The 19,436-nt window shown below is 45.7% G+C and overlaps 1 protein-coding gene across 2 annotated transcripts in view; it reads left to right on the forward strand.

The window, feature by feature from the left end:
- Positions 1-5,352: 5,352 nt before the first annotated feature.
- The window catches only part of LOC149322222 (uncharacterized), a 29,165-nt gene continuing 15,081 nt past the window's right edge, over positions 5,353-19,436 (forward strand). The window contains exons 1-2 of one of the 2 annotated variants that reach the window (XM_089536986.1): positions 5,353-6,243; positions 16,885-17,006. In XM_089536986.1, coding sequence (XP_089393112.1) covers positions 6,156-6,243; positions 16,885-17,006 — 210 coding nt within the window. In that variant the 5' untranslated portion in view covers positions 5,353-6,155. The remainder of the gene's footprint in view (positions 6,244-16,884; positions 17,007-19,436) is intronic. The other variant, XM_089536993.1, reaches the window with a different exon arrangement.

A 19,436-nucleotide genomic window follows, 5' to 3' on the forward strand; every position in this document is an offset into this window, starting at 1 on the left:
GTGTCCGGAGGTTGCGCCAAAGCCACACTCCATTCCTAAGCACTGGAGTGCAGCTTTGGTGCAGCTTCCGGATTCTTGGGGTGCAAGCATCATTTAAATAGCATACCTCCAAAGAGACCCTAAGCAGCTTTACTTTGGCAGTCTGTAACAGGCCTGAGACAGGATTGCTGACTTCGCCATGCCCTGTTAGTGTCCTCTAATACCTACTACCGTTTTTGCTACAAGAAACCTTTGTGGTTCTCCACATACACACAAATAACACTTGAGTCATCTGACCCAAAATTTGGCCTTCAGAGGCCTTCACTGCTTTTCACTTTCAAAATGTTTCTAGTTCTCATGTTTGTGAGAAATTTACACAAGCTAGAAGTAAGATTTTGGTGGCATTCTCATGTATCAGATGGAACAGATAACAGCTTCTGTTTCTAAGATCGCTACTTTACATGAGCTTTTGAGATGGCTATTCAGTGCAATGAAACAATGAACATGAATTTAGCATACAAAATAAATTAGCCCCAGCACTGATGTGAGTAGCAGGTGAAAGGCACAGAGGATGGGAGAGTGCATGCAAGAGAAGGGCAAAGTGATAGGAGGTCCTATTTATAACCCGTCACACTAATTTGAGGGACCTTTGCTAGGCTGCATCACCACGGTATTTCTGAGTACTGAATGAGATCATTATCCCTCCGCTGCAAAGGAGCTGAATGAATTCATCATTGCCGAGTGCTCAGAGGCATAAGAATTGGTGTAGCACTGTCAGGCATGATTAACCTTGCCATATCCCCTTTATTACTAACATGTGAGCTGCTGGCACTCCAGGATGTGAAGTGAGGCTGCCTACACTCTGATACTATAACCATCTTTTAATAAACCTAATGAGAGCTGATTGAGTAAATGTGACACTTTTCCAAACCATTCAACAAATAAATTTTGTAAGAGCACCAGGGAGAGACTTTTCACCTGTTGGTAAATAAGCCAGAAGTAGGGATGGAGAGAGATTGGAAAAGAAGCCAGTTTCTGGTGCTATATTTTTTTAGTGGCTACACGAACAGGCCCATGAACCTTAAGCCCTTTTGTTGAAGTAGGACCACAGTTTTTAAAATAATGTTCATAATCACAGAGTTTGGGTGGAAGAATGTCATATCCGTCAAGTGCTACCTAGGCAGTTCCTTGTGCTCTGTTGTGAGCATCAAGCAACATTCAGGGAGAAAGGAGGTATGTTTTGTACCACAAGCTGTCACGTCGTAGCATTCAAATTTTTAAAAACCTCTAAAAACCCTTCTAGTTCCTTTGCAAGGAATGGGAAAGTAAATAGTTTTTTTTTTTAATGTAACAGATTCTAATGAACTACTCTGGGGCAAGACAGTGTTTTTGAGTATTGTTATAATAAATTGCTTATTAAAGGTAACTTTCTAAGTTCTGCACTGTAATTCTGTTCAAAGGCTCTGAAAGAGTTCATAGGCAAACATTGCAAACCCAGAATCTCTGTGCCCTTTTAGATCTTATCTGGTGCCATTAAATACAATTTAAGTTTTTGGGGGTTTTTTTGTTTTTGTTTTTAACCCACCTTTTTACAGATACTGGTGCTTTTCATGGTCTTAAGACAAAGTGTTCCATCTGAAGACTGTAAAGGATGGTAATAGTTGTCCTATTTTATGTCACAGGAAAGTATTTTACAGCAGCACAATGTATGACTTTTCAGTGTTAGCATATAAGTGCTAGCATATAAAAAGGGATGAGTGGAGCAATAGTTCAACATCACCACCAGGCCCACATAGTTTCTCAGGCAGGGCTGGTGAAGATTATTGGGAAGATTGTGTTTTTTCATGATTGGAAAGATCTTATTTTTCTGTACAGTGGATGAACAGAGCTGCAGGGATTTGCAGCCAATGTTCTGGTTGTTCAGAAAACATTAGGTGGCTGACCAAATTTAATAGAGCCAGCAGAGGGAGCTTCCTCTAGGCTCCCTCTCAAAGCAAATACTTGAAAGAGCATCTTTAGCCATCCTGAAGGAGGGAGATCAAATGAAAGGACAGTATATAGGACATACCTGAAGACTCTGGAGCAGCCACTTCATGTGCTGCTGAAGGAGCATCCTGTGTTTCCAGAATCTGAAAGTGGGGCAGTTGCCGCACTGCAGAAGTAAAGCAGTTTGACAACACTTTAACTTCCATGGCTCCATGCTATGGTGTTATGTGGTTTGTAGTTTGCCAGAGCACCAGAGCTCTCTGACAGGGAAAGCTAAATATCTCACAAAATTACAAATCCCAGATTTCTATAGCATTGAGCCATGGACATTGAAGTGGTGTCAAACTGCATTAATTCTGCAGTGTGGCAGCAGACTGAGACCAGTAAGTGCCTGACCTGGCCAACACTCATCTTGAGGGATATGTCTTTATGAACAAGATTTAGGAACTCATTAGCACTGACTGAGTGTTGTCAGCCTTCCTGCAGCTCTAACTTCATACAGAGATGGTTGGTTACTAATCTAGTCCTTAAGGGGCAGTGTGTTTGACTATTGGACTAGGGGAGATCTAGGTCATTAGTGCTGATGCTGTTATAATGACAGTCAACCTTCCATAGCCATGGACTTTTTATCCGTGGATTCAACCATTCAAGGCTGGAAAATATTTTTAAAATATATAAATCATTGTGCAAAATTCTAGTAACAATGGAGTTAGAAAACGCAACTGACCTGTTTCCCTCTGTTTCTGAATGTGGCCTGCCTCACAGGGTTGTTGTAAAGATAAGGTGAGGAAAGGGGGAATCATGTATGTGGCCTTGAGCTCACTTAAGAAAACATGGTGTATGAATGTAGATAATCATGCACACACTCAATCTCAGGGGATGGCAACCACAAACCCCCTCTGAAGATGCATGCCAAGAAAACCACATGATAGGTCACCTTAGGATCTGAGATGACTTGAAGACACACAACAACAACAACAACAACAAACAATAAAGCAGTCCTGTCAGGTGTATTATGAACTGTGCCATATCCAACAGATCCAGCTCCCCAAACAATTCAGGGCAAAAAATCCAACAACAACAGATGAATCTAAGTGTCTCTCTCTCTCTCTTTGACACAACAGGACAAAGGCCACCAATTGGCTTTTAGTTCTGTTTTGCAGCTCAGAACTCATTAAGCTGCCCAGGCAAGTGGGTACAGCCAGGGCCAAACCTGGCAAGTTGTTACAGGCTGCATCTGCACTACAGAAATAATATAGTTTGACATCACTTTAAATGCCATGGCTCAATGTTATGGAATTCTAGGATTTGTCATTTTATGAGATGTTTAGCTTTCTCTTTCTGCAAGCTCTGGTGCCACAACAAACTACAAATCCCAGGTTTCCATGGCATTGAGCGATGGCAGTTAAAGCAGTGTCAAACTGCATTATTTCTCCGGTGCAGATACAACCACAGTAAAGGAACAACTGCCTCCCTTTCTACCCTACAGTTTGGAACTGTGGCCATTTCTCGACAAGGCCAGAAAGAGGACGAAAGATGCCAAGGTGCTGGCAAAATAGTGCGCCTTTATCACGTTTGTTGTGAGAGGCATGTCAGAGGGTTTTTTCTCTCTGTTCTCTGGAGGTTTGACGTCAAACCGAAAGATAAATGACTCATCCAGGGGCATCCCTGTTGAGCAGGATTTAGGAGAAGACACACAACAGCATGGAGGCACATGGGGAACCCGGCCCTGGCCCTCCAAATGTTATCAAACTACCACTGCAACTCCATTCTGCTCTCAGCCAGGCTGTGTGAGGAGGCTGATGGGAGTCCAAAGGCCCTGAGGGAAGGAAGGCAGGGCCCTTCCTGGCAGAATACAAAGATATACATTCGTCCCTCCACATTTGCGGGTTTGACTTATGCGGATTTGTTATTCACGGATTTTATTACTATGTACTCTCTAGGAATATCTAAGTCCTCCAGTGCAACTCTATGGTCAACTTTAACCAAAAGTCGCACTAGAGATTCCTAGAGCGAACACTCCACTAGGCATTTGTAGCTCCTCCAGTGCAACTCTATGGCCAAGGTCTGACAGATATTGACCACAGAGTTGCACTGGAGGACTTAGAGATTCCTAGACAGACATTCTCTCAGGTAAAAACATAGTGCTTTTGTTATCTGCGGTTTTTCCACATTCACAGGCATCCTGTGCCCCTAAACCCAAGCGAATGTGGAGGGAAGAGTGGAGGTTGGAAAATCAGTGTACAAAAGACTCTTGTAGCACCTTTGAGACTAACTGAAAGAAGTTGGTAGCATGAGCTTTCCTAGACTTGAGCCTACTTCCTCAGGGCCCCATGATTACTTTTCGGTTTCGGTGGCTGCTGGGCTAGATCTGAAACTCAGTACCTCAAGAAATCTATCCAGGGCAGCCATGCAGCAGATAGAACGAAATCCAAAATCCAGCAAACAGGAATACCGTTTTTGAGCCAGCCAAAGCGCATGTTTTTAGGTTGCTATGGCTGCTGCTGCTGTTGTGCGCCTTCAAGTCAATTCTGACTTATCGTGATCCTACAGAGAACCCATCCTGGGGTTTTCTTGGCAAGAGTTGTTCACAGGAGGGCTGCCATTGCCTTCCCCTGAGGCTGAGAGAGTGTGACTCGCTCAAGGCCACTGCGTCCATGGCCGAGTCTCCAGAATCATGAATTTCATATTTAATTACTGTCCTGTGTATTGTAATATAAATATTGCAAAGAGATGCAGCTTAATACGTGTATTTTATGTAATGATTGTGTTTTAACTATGTTGTAACCTGCCTCCTGCTGTGAGGAGAGAGGGGTAAGAAATAATAATAATAATAATAATAATAGTGGTAGTAATAATGTTGTTGTTATAGTCCAACACTCAAACCTCTAGGCCGTACTGACTATTACGGAGCACCAAAAAACCCGGCTGCATCCGCACTGAAGAAATAATCCGATTTGAAACCGCTTTAATTGCCATGGTTCAATGCTGTGGAACACTGAATTGTAGTTTTGTGAGGCACTTAGCCTTTTCTGTCAGAGAGTGCTCTGGTGCCACAACGCACGACAGTCCCCAGAATCCCATAGCCTTGAGCCACAGCAGTTAAAGCGCTGTCATACCGGTTTATTTTTGCAGTGCGGACGCAGCAACCGCCTCCCTCCCTCCCTCTCTCTCTCTGCCCGCCATCCGACCGCACGTGCACAGTTTCCATGGCGACCGCCGACACAATGTTCCATCCGGAGAAGGTAGCGCTCCTGACTTTCGACCAATCAGCGCCGAGAGCGTTGAGCCCTCCACCAATCAGAAGGCGGCGCTGGGAGATGGGTGCCGGAGAGGGCAAAGATCTCCGCGTGAGGCTGGCGCGCGAGAGCAGGGAGCAGGGGAGGCTGCCTGCTGCTGCTGGGAGGATCCACCTTTTGGCGGGGCTTTGCCAGCAAAGGAGGGCCAGGAGCCCAGGCCAGGAGGGGTGAAAGTGAGGAGCCTTTGCGTGGATTGGGAGCCAGCTGGATCTGGTTGATTCTCCTGCAATTATAAAGGACAAGCCCTATGGAGACTGGTATGGTGGAGTCTCCTCCTTTGGAGGCTTTTAAGCAGAGGCTGGATGACTGTCTGTCAGCAGTGCTTTGCAGGATGAGGTTGGACTGGATGGCCCTTGGGGGTCCCTTCCATCACTAGGATTGTATGATCCCAGGTGCAACCCTAGCAGAACTAACGAGCAAAAGAACCAAGGCAATCTTCCACTTTGAAGGTAAGGGAGAAGAGGCCAGAAAGTAGTCTGGAGGTAAGCCAAGCAGTCCAGGGCCAGGCTGGCTCAGAAGCAAAGGAGAAGAGACCAGCCCTCCTTGTGTCCACTTGTCAGAAGAGGAGCAGAATGCCTCAGGTATGGGCATGATTGGAACCCAGGACCTGAGCACAGTAGCCTGAGAGGTAGATGTGGGGGACCCCCACAGCCATTCCGAAGCAGGACTTGGTCCAGGATCCATTGGAGAAAAGGAGGGAGGATTAACAACTGTGGGCTGCATGAGCTTCAGCTTGTGGGGAGAGGAGTGGAGTGACCTTGGTGGCTGCTGAAACTGCGAGGCATCCTTGGCTGCAAAGGACTGGATCTCACTTACCTGGCCAGGGTTCCTCTGTGTGGAGCTGCCAAGCTGGAAGACCACTCCAGGTAGAGCCAGAGACCGACGCCAGAGATGACCCAGCCCAGTGAGGCCCAGACCCATACCCCCACCACCAGTGTTCCCATGGACAGTAATGTGGTGGCCATTATCATAGCTACCAGTGAGTATTTGCATGCCTGTGTTCTCCATTGAGGGGAGGAAGGGAAGACTCTGACTGTGAAGAAGGTGGTGTTGGTTGTTGTGTGTCTTGGTTGCTTCCAACTTATGGCAACCCTATGGCAAACCTATCCTGGAGTTTTCTTGGCAAGACTTGTTCAGAGGAGGGTTGCCATGGCCTTCCCCAGAGGCTGAGAGCATTTGTCCACAGTCACCCAGTGGGTTTCCATGGTGAAGCCGGGATTCGAGCCCTGTTCTCCAGAGTCCTAGCCCGGCACTCAAACCACTACACCACACTGGCTCTCATGTGCAGGAGGTTGGTTGCCTACAATTAAAAAGGCATCTCTCTCCATTGCCTTTCATCTTCAGTAGCATGTTGCAGGACAGTCCTTCTCAAGTTATCTGATATGGGGGACCAGACATTCTTTTCTCCCAACATGTCAGGGACTGGTTCCATATTTGTGCTCATCGGCTACAATTATTTCTTTCTGAAAACTCTCTGGACTGGCAATGGCACACAGAGAACGATGGGTACAAGTCTATGGACCCCATCATTGAATAGGACTTCCATAGGATATTTCTCTGAGTACGCTCACAATGTCATTTTTGACCTTGTTCAAGAAAAGTGGGATATAGGAAGTTGCCTTATGCCTAGTCCAATCACTAATCCATCTAGCTCAATATTGTCAAGTCTGATAGGCAGCAATGGTTCTACAGAGGTTTTCAGGCAGAATTTATTTCTAATTTACCAAGAAACCTCTAGCAGTCTCCCATCTAAGCACTTGGCAGGAAAAGACAATGATGCTGGGAGAAGTAGAAAGAGAGGAAGACCACATGCACATGGTTGTTTCTTACAAATAAGTGGGATATAAATAAAAAAATTATTTATATTTATTATTACTATGCCGAATGGCTAGACTCAGTCAAGGAGACCATGGGCCTGAGTCTACAGAACTTGAGCAAGGAGGTGGAGTATAGGGGGGGCTTGGAGACATCTCATTCACAGGGTTGCCATGAGTCAAGATTAGCTCGAAAGCAGCTGACAACAACAAACCCCTGCTTTGCTCAGATGAGTTCAGCTGTGTTCAGGTAGTATGGTGATCAGCTCAAGTTTTTGGGGCCTGACTGGTACTTGACAAGTTGCAGTATCTTTGTGCACCGTAACCTGTGTGTCTTGTGAGAAGTACAGGGTGGGCTTTCTGTTCTTTCTGGTGAACATGTTGGTTTATTTGGTGTTAACTATTGGGGAAATATTTATATGAAAGCTACTGCACACCTAATTTGACATCTTTCTGCAGCTTGTTTTCATAACCCAGGTTGATCCTACTATTCTGCTTTGCCTTTGTCAAATGTGGGCAGGGAGTCTCTTATGGGAATATGTTCTGTTTGGCATGTGCACTGCAGGGAAAACGGAGCGGCGTTTCTGAGGGGCGGGGCCGGTGAGAGCGGCCCCATAAAGCCGGCTCCCGGCCTCCCTGAGGAGGACGCCACCGCTCGCCCTCCTTCATCCTGGGCAGCGGCCCAGAGGACTTTTCCTCGCCGCCGGAGCGGCGTTTCTGAGGGGCGGGGCCGGTGAGAGCGGCCCCATAAAGCCGGCTCCCGGCCTCCCTGAGGAGGACGCCACCGTTCGCCCTCCTTTCATCTGGGGCAGCGGCCCAGAGGACTTTTCCTCGCCGCCGGAGCGGCGCACCTGAGGGGCGGGGCCGGCGGAGGCCGCCCATGGATGGATTGTTTTTGCGCAATTTTATAGCGGCGCAAGGGGTGAGAGGGTTCTGCCCAAGTCAGCCCAGAACGGAGGATGACTGCCGTGTCACACCTCTGTTCTTTTCGTGGCTTGCAAGGGGGAGGGAAAGGGCATGATTGCGGGGAATGCCTCGGCTGGGGAGGAAGAGGGTAACATCGGTGTCAGCGGGGCTCCTATTGAGGTGGTGTGGGGCAGGGGGAGGTATGGCGGTAGGAAGGCGGACTTGCGTTACAGAGGAAGGCGAGATCGATGCTTAATATCTATCTCTCCTTCCGGTCCCCTTCCTAATCAAAGGGACCTGAGGGTCATTCCAACCGTGCCACAAACCCTGTCGCTGCTCCTGTGCAATGCCAGGTCGATCAACAACAAGTCCCACATCCTCCATGATCTATTGGAGGACAGTAATTGCGACCTGGCTTGCATTACTGAAACCTGGCTCGGGCCTGAGGGAGACGCTGTGTGGGCACAGGCCCTCCCTGCCGGGTTTTCGGTGAAGGACCAGCCCAGGTTAGGTGGGCGGGGGGGGGGGGGGGGTGTTGCCTTGGTTCACAAGAACACCTTGTCTCTCACCAGGAACCACATCCGACAAACTTCTTTTATCGAGTGTATTTACCTGACCCTAAAGGCTAGGGACAGTCTGGGGATTCTGTTGGTGTATCGGCCACCCCGTGCGCTAACGGACTCCCTTAACGAGCTGACACAGCTGGTTGCGGAGCTGATGTTGGAAACGCCCAGGCTGTTAGTCCTGGGCGACTTCAACATCCCCTTCGCGGCCAACTATATTCCATCCGGTGCGGCTTGGGAATTCATGGATACCATGGCGGCCATGGGCCTGTCCCAGCTGATTACGGGTCCAACGCATTTTGCGGGTAATACACTCGATTTGGTTTTTTGTACGGATGCGGAAAATCCGTGGGCAGAAATAACTAATATTTCCCCCCTGTCATGGACGGATCATTTCCTCGTGGAGGCGAAAATCAAGGCTTCTACCCAGATCCCCCCCGGGGGTGGTGGACCTATTAGGATGGTCCACCCTCGAAGGCTGATGGAACCCAAAAGGTTCCAAGAAGCCTTAGAGGGGAACATGGTTGGAAATGACGGCGACTCTGTTGATGCCCTGACTGGTATCTGGAATACCGGTCTCTCTAGGGCTATACACAGTATCGCTCCCAAGCGCCCTCTCAGACCTGCTTCCAAATGTAAGCCTTGGTACACGGAAGATCTCCGGGCGAGGAAGCGGGACCTGCGACGGCTAGAGCACCGCTGGCGGAAACACCTACGCTTAGCCGACAAGGCTCTCCTAGACCGCCTTTTGGAGGACTATGGAGAGGCGATACGAGCAGCTAAGAATTTGTTCTATGGTGCTCGTATCGCGTCCGCGGAGTCGCGTCCAGCAGAGTTGTTCAGGGTGGTCAGGGAGCTAACTCAGCTCCCTCCCGCCCCGAACCAGATCCTTGAACCTTCTAAGGCCTGCTGTGACCAATTTAACAACTTCTTCGCGGATAAAACCTCTCGGATAAGCGAAGATCTTAACGCCGGCATTAGAGCAGAACCGAGGGTAGAGGCATCCAGAGCCTCCGTGGACTCTATTAAACTGGATCAGTTTGAGTTGGTAAGTACCGATGATGTGGACAAGATCCTTGGAAGTGTTCGGAAGACAACCTGCTCTCTCGATCCCTGTCCCTCATGGCTAGCGGCTCAGGGGGGACCGGCTGTAACCTTGTTGTTACACCGGATTATAAATACATCACTGAGGGATGGGCAATTTCCAACCAGCTTGAAATTGGCCACCATAAAACCGCTGTTAAAAAAGCCCTCCCTCGACCCCCTGGTACATAGTAATTATCGGCCAGTCTCGCTGCTGCCATTTCTGGGGAAGGTGATCGAGAAGGCGGTTGCAATCCAGCTTCAATCGATCTTGGATGAAACGGATTATCTGGACCCATTTCAAACTGGCTTTCGGGCGGGTTACGGGGTTGAGACGGCCATGGTCGCCTTGGTCGATGATCTCCGTCTGGGCATCGACAGGGGAAGCGTGTCCCTGTTGGTGCTCTTGGACATCTCAGCAGCTTTCGATACCATAGACCATGGTATCCTTCTGGAGCGCCTGGTAGAGGTGGGAATCGGGGGCACTGCGCTCCAGTGGTTCCGCTCCTACCTCTCTGAGAGGTTCCAGATGGTGCAGCTGGGAGACGTGTGCTCCGATAAGAGGGCCCTCACAACTGGGGTCCCTCAAGGAGCCATTCTGTCTCCCATGCTATTTAACATTTACATGAAACCGCTGGGAGAGATCATCCGGAGACATGGGGCGCGGGGTTATCAGTACGCTGATGACACCCAAATAGTCTTCTCTATGTCTCCGACTGATGCAGTGACCGAGGATGGCGTCTCTCCTCTCGTGGCCTGTCTGGAGTCAGTAATGGGCTGGATGAGGAAAAACCGACTCAAGCTGAATCCAGAGAAAACGGAGGTACTTGTGATAGGTTCCCCTGGTCCAGGAATGGTGGCGGTTCCACCTGTCCTGAACGGGATCACGCTTCCCATGAAGGACTCCGTGCGCAGTCTGGGGGTGCTTCTTGACTCGTCGCTTCACCTTACATCTCAGGTGAATGCGACGGTCAAGAGCACCTGTTATCAGCTCCGGCTTATTCGCCAGCTGCGCCCATACCTGGCCCAGAGAGACCTTGAAACGGTGGTACACGCTCTGGTAACCTCTCGATTGGATTTCTGCAACGCGCTCTACATGGGGCAACCCTTGTACCACACCCGGAAGCTACAGATGGTACAGAATATGGCAGCCAGACTGGTCACTGGTACCTCCAGGGCCAGTCATATTACACCTGCACTTAAAGAGCTGCACTGGCTGCCCATTCGCTTCCGGGCACAATACAAGGTGTTGGTAATAACCTATAAAGCCCTACATGGCCTGGGCCCAGGATACCTGGAGAACCGCCTCTCTCCATACATTCCGCCCCGCACCCTCAGAACATCTGGGCAGCAATTACTGAGGGTTCCAGGGGCCAGACTAGCCTCCACAACGAGGAGGTCATATTCCATCGCCGCCCTGGCCCTCTGGAATACGCTGCCCATAGAGCTCCGCTCGGCCACCTCCCTGGCCCAGTTTAGGAGGGAGCTAAAAACCTTCCTATTCAAATTAGCATTCCCTGAATCAAGTTCCAGCTAGCCCTCCCCCCTCTGACAGCAAGGGTTGCTGGCTGATGGGGTTTATTCTGTTTTTAGTAGTGTTGCGTAGTGTATTGTATTTTAATATGTATTGTTTTATACTGTATTATTAACTTGTTGTTCACCGCCCTGATCATTGGAAGGGCGGTATACAAATAAATTTTTTATTTATTTATTTATTATTATTGTGCTCCAGAAGAGCACTGGAGATTCTTTTAGAACAGTGATTCTCGACCTTCCTAATGCTGCAACCCTTTAATACAGTTACTCATGTTGTGGTGACCCTCAGTCTAAGATTATTTTTGTTGCTACGTCATAACTGTAATTTTGCGACCCCTTTGAAAGGGTAATTCAACCGCCCAAAGGGATTGTGACCCATAGAGGGCTTATAGAAGTAAGGTGGAATGGAAGGCAGAAGAGATTTTGATTGTGGGTGTGTCTGAATTTTCTTCAACTCCTTTTCGGTAGTTCAGGGGAGGAAAGCTCAACTGATAGATATATAGGCAGACTGATATATGTTATCAGTGAAATTGTGAAGGCACAATTTCAAACAGTTCCAATGAGAAAGAAAAATGGTAGATGTTTCAAGAAACCAGGATGGATGACTAAGGACCTTTCAACTGAGCTAAGTTTGAAAAGGAACATGTATAAGAAATTGAAAAATGGGGAAATCACCAAAGAGGAATTCAAAGAAATAGCGAACACGTGTAGAGATAAAGTCAGAAAAGCTAAAGCGCAGAATGAACTCAGGCTTGCTAGAGAGGTTAAGAACAACAAAAAGGGCTTTTTTGGATATGTCCGCAGTAAAAGGAAGAAAAAGGAAATGGTAGGGCCACTGCGTGGAAAAGATGGCAAAATGCTAACAGGGGACAGAGAAAAGGCAGAATTACTCAACACCTTCTTTGCTTCAGTCTTCTCAGAAAAGGAAAAGAGTGCTCAACCTGAGGAAAATGGAGCAGAGGACAGAATAGGGGAATTTCAGCACAGAATATGCTGTCTAAATATGCGTTTAAACGGATATAAATCTCCAGGACCTGATGAACTACATCCAAGGGTATTAAAAGAACTGGCAAATGTAATATCGGAGCCATTGGCAATAATCTTTGAGAACTTGTGGAGAACAGGAGAAGTCCCAGCAGACTGGAGGAGGGAAAACGTTGTCCCTATCTTCAAAAAGGGGAAAAAAGAGGATCCAAACAATTATCATCCAAACAAGCTTGTAAAATGTGGGTTAGACAAAGTAACGGTTACATGGATTTGTAATTGGTTGACTGACCAAACCCAAAGGGTGCTCAACAATGGCTCCTTTTCATCCTGGAGAAAAGTGACCAGTGGGGTCCCACAGGGCTCTCTCCTGGGCCCAGTGCTGTTCAACATCTTTCTCAATGGCTTGGTCATATAGTCATGTAGCAAAAACTGCTGAGGAAGTACTGTAATTAAGAGCCCCAAGTTAAATTAACAAAAATAAATGATTGCATTAACAAAGTCAAATATAGAAATGGTGATCTTGACAGGATGGTGAATTGGCCCTGAACAAACAACATGTATTTCCACAGTGGTAAATGCAAAATTCTCGATTTAGGTAGAAGTGCACATTAAAAGGATTTAGGGATTGAATAGCCTGCAAGATACTGTCCAAGATGAGGCAAGCTGGGACCCACATCTCTGGCAACATCTAGTAGACCACATGATTCCCACCCCTAGTTTAAATCAACATTTCTCGTGTTCAACTGGAAATCTCTGTATTTCCTCAATGAGCCTTCTGTACACATGATCCAGATGCTTATCAAACCTAATAACGTTATTCCATTTTGAAGATGGACAGAGCCCATAAATTTACAGATCAAATTCAAGCTTCTAATCTCGCTTTTGACAATCCAGGTAAAAAGCTAACACAACATACTGATGGTCATAGTAATTTCCCTGAAGCAAATGCATTCAATCAGATCTTATATAAAGCACTGGTTTGAGGTCTCCAGCTATTAATACTTGAATATTTATAAGGGGCTTTCACAAAAATAATAAACAGATTATATTTGATGGTTAAATTTCTTTTGGACTAAGAGAAGAGATGGTAGAAGCAACTTGACAGATATACTAGATGCTACATTAAATACTGTATACAGTATGCAGTTTAGAATCCCACATATACATACACACATTTTAATTGCAAATATGTTTATGTGTCCTCATCTGAATCAGGAATGGTACAAATGTGTGGGAGAAATTTGAACCTCCCTTTTCCTCATCAGCTGTTATTTAAAAATTCACCTCTCCACACAGAGGTTTTAAAAAAGAAATGAAACAAAACTCCATAGGCACCACTGGAGCCTGAAAAAACAGTGATTGTGGTTACAATCTCAAACCCATTTATTCCAGTCTATTAAAACCAGTATGCTTGCTTTGAAGTAAGCATGTGGTGGAATTACAGACTCATAAAGCTGGAAGCAAAGTTCTATGTGTTCTGCAACAACAATTCATTGGGTGACAATTTCACTGAATTTTGCTAGTTACAAGGACCAGCGTCATTCAATTATTTGTTGAGTGCTTACCTCTTGCTAAGCAATGTACAGAGAAGAATAAAGAGAGGTCCAACCCACAGATTTATGTTCCAAGAATGTGGGATACAAAGAAAAGGGGTTGAGGCAGGGATTTAAAAAGGAGAGAGAAAATTACTAGGGAAAACCTTGGGGGAAGAAGGTCTATAACTAGTGGGTGATTTTTGTTTTGGTTTTTTTTAAAGGAAATAAAATAGTTAGGCGTTTAAGAAATATGATGCAGCTTGGGAGAAATTATATAAGTGGGAAATACCAACAGTAATGCTCAATTTAAGAAGAGGAATTTTCCTGTGAATTCAACCATTTTTATTCAACTCTGTCAAGATCCCTGTCATTGGATTGAGAATGACATAACAATGGCCCTCCTGCTCTTGGAAGGGAGCTGTACCATTTAACCTATAAGTGGGAACTCACATGATCAACATATAAAAATATTCTATACACAAAGAGTGCGTCAGGGAGAAGACCAAGCTAGGACGCTTTCCTGTAATATCAGAGGTGAGGCTGGGGGTTAATGTAGAAGAATGTTTTTTGGATAAACGTGAGCACCTGCCTACAGTCTAAAATGGCATAGGACAGACTCACGTTTACTGCTTTAGAGATGATTATTGAATTTCCTGACGTCTTTGCCTACCCTTAAAAGCAGCAAGGGTAAAAGATCGGGCAGAAAAGAACCCAATTCAGAAGAGGGCCATGATGATAAGAAAAGTATCATTGTTTGCATTGTTTTATCAATTTTCAGTTGCCAGAGTTTGCAGAAACAAAAAGTGGGTTATGAATGCAAACCATCATAGCCGGATGGTTGGCACCTCAAGGTTAACCATTGCAACTTTGCTGAGCTATGGATTGCTGCTTATTCTCCAGTGCTGCTTATCAGTGCTCTACTCTCCCCTGCAGAGATCCCCTATCTATGAAACTGTAGATCAGCCTTCCTGAACCTTGAACTGCAACTGCTACCGTCTCCAGCCACAACTGTCCATGATGGCTCGAAATGATGGGATTTGCAGTCCAACACACTGGGAGGGCTCCAGGCTGGGAAAGGGAAGCTACTGTAGCTAGGCCACATTCTACTTCTACCTTCTGCCTGTAACAAGATTCCTGTCACTACACAATGGAAGGGGATGGGAGGAAGCCTTCCTTCTCAGGATTGCTGGACAGAATTTGTTTGTTTGTTTAAACTTTCTGAAAAATGTGGTGCATGAGCACTATATCAAAGAAGTGCACACAGTCACCATCTGCTGTGGTGCAGGGTGTTTTAATCAGTGCCAAAGTGAAATTTTAAGTGAAATTTTTGTTGGCTTTTGTATATAGAAGAGAAGTAGAAGTCATTTTGTTATTTGCCTCAGGCAGCATAATATATTTATCTTGGGGCAGGCCTAGAAAGCATCCTTATTATTTCTGAGCAATGTATTCTAAGGTTTGATATTTGGTTTTGTCTGTTTCTTGATGTCTCCAATGAAGATAATAAAATGTCAAGGCCCAAACGTCACCTTCTGAAGAGACTCATAGGCAACACTATCTTGTGTCCTTCCCTTTCATATCTTCCCAGCAGTGTATTTTTTTTAAGTTGCTTCATATTTCTGCCCCCCCCCCCCAAAAAAAAAAAACCAGCCAGTGAATTGGAACAGAAGGTCAGAAAATGCTAAGATGACGGCATCACACCATGCTTTTTAGAACAGCACGTTACTTGGAAAATTCTGTTTTGCAATGCTTGGGAAGAAAATTTATTCTAACAGTTTACTACCAAACAACTGGATAGAAATTTATCACACAGTAGTCCAAGGCTGTTACAAAGGCAAATAAACACAAACTTTCTGTTCAGAAGACTGAATCAGAAGTCTGTTGTTGTTGTTGCTGTTGCTGTTGCTGTTGTTGGCATCATCTTAGTTTTCAACTGCCACTTCTGTTTTCTGAGAAATATAGGAAAATATCTATTTGGCTTGCTAAAAAGTTCAGAACTAAGAATTATATCCATGGCATTTTATGCAGATGTTTGGAAGATTTCTCCCCCTACAAGGAGCTTTACAATCGAAGGCTACTTTCTTCATGGCCTAAGAGGAGAAACCCCAGCTATATCTGCAATGATAACATGCTGGAAAGAGAATGCTGTAGATAGTTGCTGCTCCCAGAAAATTAGCTGTCGTTATGGTAAAGTTTTGTATAACTCACATGCTTCGTAAATATGCAGAGGTTTGGCTACTCAAGGATATCACTTTATGCTTTCTCTATTTTTATCCGTAATTTTTGGCTGTATTTCAGCTATTGCAATAATGTAAGTGCTATTGTCACATCCTGCAACATCAATTCATCCAACACACCTTTGTAAATGAGGCCATTCATCCACAGGTATATCTAATAGCTCCCATGTATCTACGTTTAACACTCCCGGCATATTAACAGTACCATATCTTTTTCCAGGTTGTAGACATTTCTCTATGCAATCAAATGGAGACAAGTGTGCAGGAAAGGATCTGTTTATAACCTTGAGTCAATGAAATAATTCAGTGTCTGCCTTTGTATTTCCTCCACATCCAGGGATGCTGGAATTACAAATTTAGACCAGTTCTTGCCATTAGGATACACAGTGAAACCAGAATAAATTTACTGTGTCAGCATTGTCTATTTTTGATTGTAAACCTTTTTATGTTTCAAATTTAGGATTTTAAGCAAGCACCGATTCTTTCTACCAAGGGTTCAAATTTCACTGGTGAACAAAGTCTGGAACAATTACGATTGGTTAGAATGATGTGCTTTTTACAACTTTTCTTTTGTCAATCCTCAATAGGACCATTTGAGTCTTGCTTAGGGGCCCAGTTTCTAATTTTTCGGGGCCTGTGCAAATTCCCTGTGCCACTGCTCCTAGGTTGGGATAATGCAATTATATCACATAATAATACTGGTCTGGCCCCTTCCTCCTGATTCTGCTGAATTTAGTTCCAACCTAGGAGCCGCCAGGTGTGCCGGACCACAACCTCCATCATCCTTAGCCAGCATTCTGGGGATGATGGGAATTGGCCAACACATCTTGAGGACAGCAGGTTGGGAGAGGTTGCTGTGATTTGTCCCTTCTCTGCAGACTTCAGCTACGGAACTGATGCTGAGGTGAGTTCGAGACTGTGCAACACCCTCACTTTTATTTCCCTTTTCTTCTCTCTGGTAGCAGTTTCTTCCTCTGTGTTCATCGTGGCCATCTTGGTGCTGCTGCTGCTTTTGTACCACCGAGACCCTCTGTGCTGCCAGTTTCTGTGCTCTTGCCGTTTCTTCCAGAGCCCAAGTCAATATGTGAGTATCCCATCTGCCTTTTCTAGCTTTTCCAGCAGTCTTGCCCACCAGGTTTCATAATCTACCCACCTACTTTTCATCCTGAATAAAGAGCCCATTTTCTTTTGTAGCTAGGCTTGGGTGGAAGGGAAGCATTGGGCACCCTGCTTGGTCTTTCTTTCAGGGTACCTCTTATGCAGCTCTGATCTCACACTGTGTAGGAAACAGCTTCATTTCTCTTCCCCCCTCCCCATTTCCCCCTCCCTCCTGGCTGGAAAGCAGCTCAAGGTCTATTTGCAGTTGTCTCCTGCTGAGTTTTAGTTCAGTGCACCAAGGGACTCCTAAGGTCCCTACTTACTTCCTACTCTTGTCCATCAAGAAAACCCTTTCACCTGAGTTTGTCCCCATTTGGTGGCTTTTGAACATGAAATTTAACTGTTCTGTGTGCGCGTGCGTGAATTATTCAAGTGCAAAAGCAAGATAGGGTATAACATACTTGGAGTGACTCATGTCACCAAGGCTATGATCGGCTCCCTCCGTGCCACAGAGAATGGTGCCTCTCCCTTCCTCTCTGGCACACTCTTTCAGAGCCAGGCCTCTCTCTCTTTTCGACAGGGATGGAACACAGCAGGGCACACTACTGTCAGGCACAAGTAAATACAGACAATGCCACTCTTGGTTGCCGGTATCCCAGCAACTGGTATTACACTTTCCAGAGCTCACAACTGGGGACAGCCAAAGAGAGAACATTTTCCCCTTCTTCTCACCCTCCCCTCCCACATACCCACCCACAAAACATGCGTTTTCCATGAGTGATGTTTGTTTGCAAGCAATGAGAGGGAAAGGGGCTACTAGAAGAAAGGTGGGCCACTTCAGGGTGTACCTGCTGCTTCTATCCCACACCATGTCCACATTAGACATGGTAAAGAGCCACACTTGGACAGGATAGGCTGAAGGCTGTTTTTTTCTTGGTTTTCTATATCAGAGAACCACTCTCTTTATTAGTTTATACTTAAACGGATAAAAATCCAGAGCACTACATTCTTCAGTGATAGAGTGAAAACTGTAGAGGGCTGCTGCACCTTTAATGGTTAGGCAAAAGAGGGAATTTCAGCAGGTGTTCGCATTATCTGGTTATATGATAAGCAACACCTGCTGAAAGTCTCACTTCCACACAACTATTATAGTTATAGGGGCCACTTCAGTTTTTAGTCTGGCATACCTGCTGAGTGATAAGGCTCAGCCTCAAAAGAATCCATCTTCATTTTATATATTGTTGTTGTTGTGTGCCTTCATCCTAAGGAGACCCTGTCATGGAGTTTTCTTGGAAAGATTTGTTCAGAGGCAGTTTGCTACTGCCTACCTCTGAGGCTGAGAGAGTGTGATGTGCTCAAGGTTGTCCAGTGGGTTTCTACGTGGTAGATGACCATTTCGGGTCATCTTTATGCTGGAGAGATTGTTCCAATGAGACATATTCGATCACCATGGTCAGCAGAAAGTCCTTAGACTACTGACAAGATTGACGTTTGTAGGAACAGTAGGGAAGGGGCCACCATCAACTCCCACCAAAAATAGGGTTTGTTGTTGTTGCTATTGCTGTTGTGTGCCCTCAAGTCATTTCAGATTTATGGCAGACCTATAATGGATTTTCTTGGCAAGATGGGTTTGCCTCTGCCTTCCTCTAAAGCTGAGAGAGTTTGATTTGCTCAAGGTCACCCAGTTATTTTGTGCATGATACAAAAATACCCTGGATGGAGTTCTCAAAGCACTGTCTGATTCTGCTTTGCTCTTCCCACTCCCTCACACAGGGAGGAGAATGGCTGTCTCACTCCTCTCTTTTCTCCCCCAAGGATTCTCCCTGTGGGGTAATTTCTGTGGGCCAGGTTGGGATCTCCAGTAGGCCAACTGATGCTCATGGGGCTGGTGGTTCCCTTCCCAGGCTGTAAAGTTACTTCTCAACATTACCTTACAGTAGCTGATATCTGCTTCATTCCTGATCTGGGCAAGAGTTTTGTGTTTCTGTAATGAAGGGGTGGGTTTTTTTTTTTGGGGGGGGGGGAGACATTGTATAGAATGTTTGCATATCATATACATCCTCAAATTGACAGTCTACCTTAATATAATCTTTGGATTTGTTAGGAAGCCTTGGGTAAGATGAAAGAAGGCTTTCACTGCACATAAAATCAGGGCAGAATTAGCCCAATCCTCCTTGTTGGTTGTGTACTATTTATAAACCTACAGTTCAGTGCCTGTCAAGATGACCTAGAGCTTGATTGGTGCCTATCTGTAGCTGTTCTCGATTTCTGCTGGAGTAAATGCACTTGTTTATTTGCAGTGTTGCCTCACTTTGAGAGTTTTCAAAATGGAGTCCTTTCATCTATTGTGAACTTAAACAAAATACAGTGCCATAAAGATGTGGCAGCTTCCTATTTGAATTTATAGGCATGCTCC

Source organism: Sceloporus occidentalis, unplaced genomic scaffold, assembly GCF_023333645.1.
Source record: "Sceloporus occidentalis isolate IW3139 unplaced genomic scaffold, rSceOcc1.0.p SCAF_1, whole genome shotgun sequence".
Classification (NCBI taxonomy): Eukaryota; Metazoa; Chordata; class Lepidosauria; order Squamata; family Phrynosomatidae; genus Sceloporus; species Sceloporus occidentalis.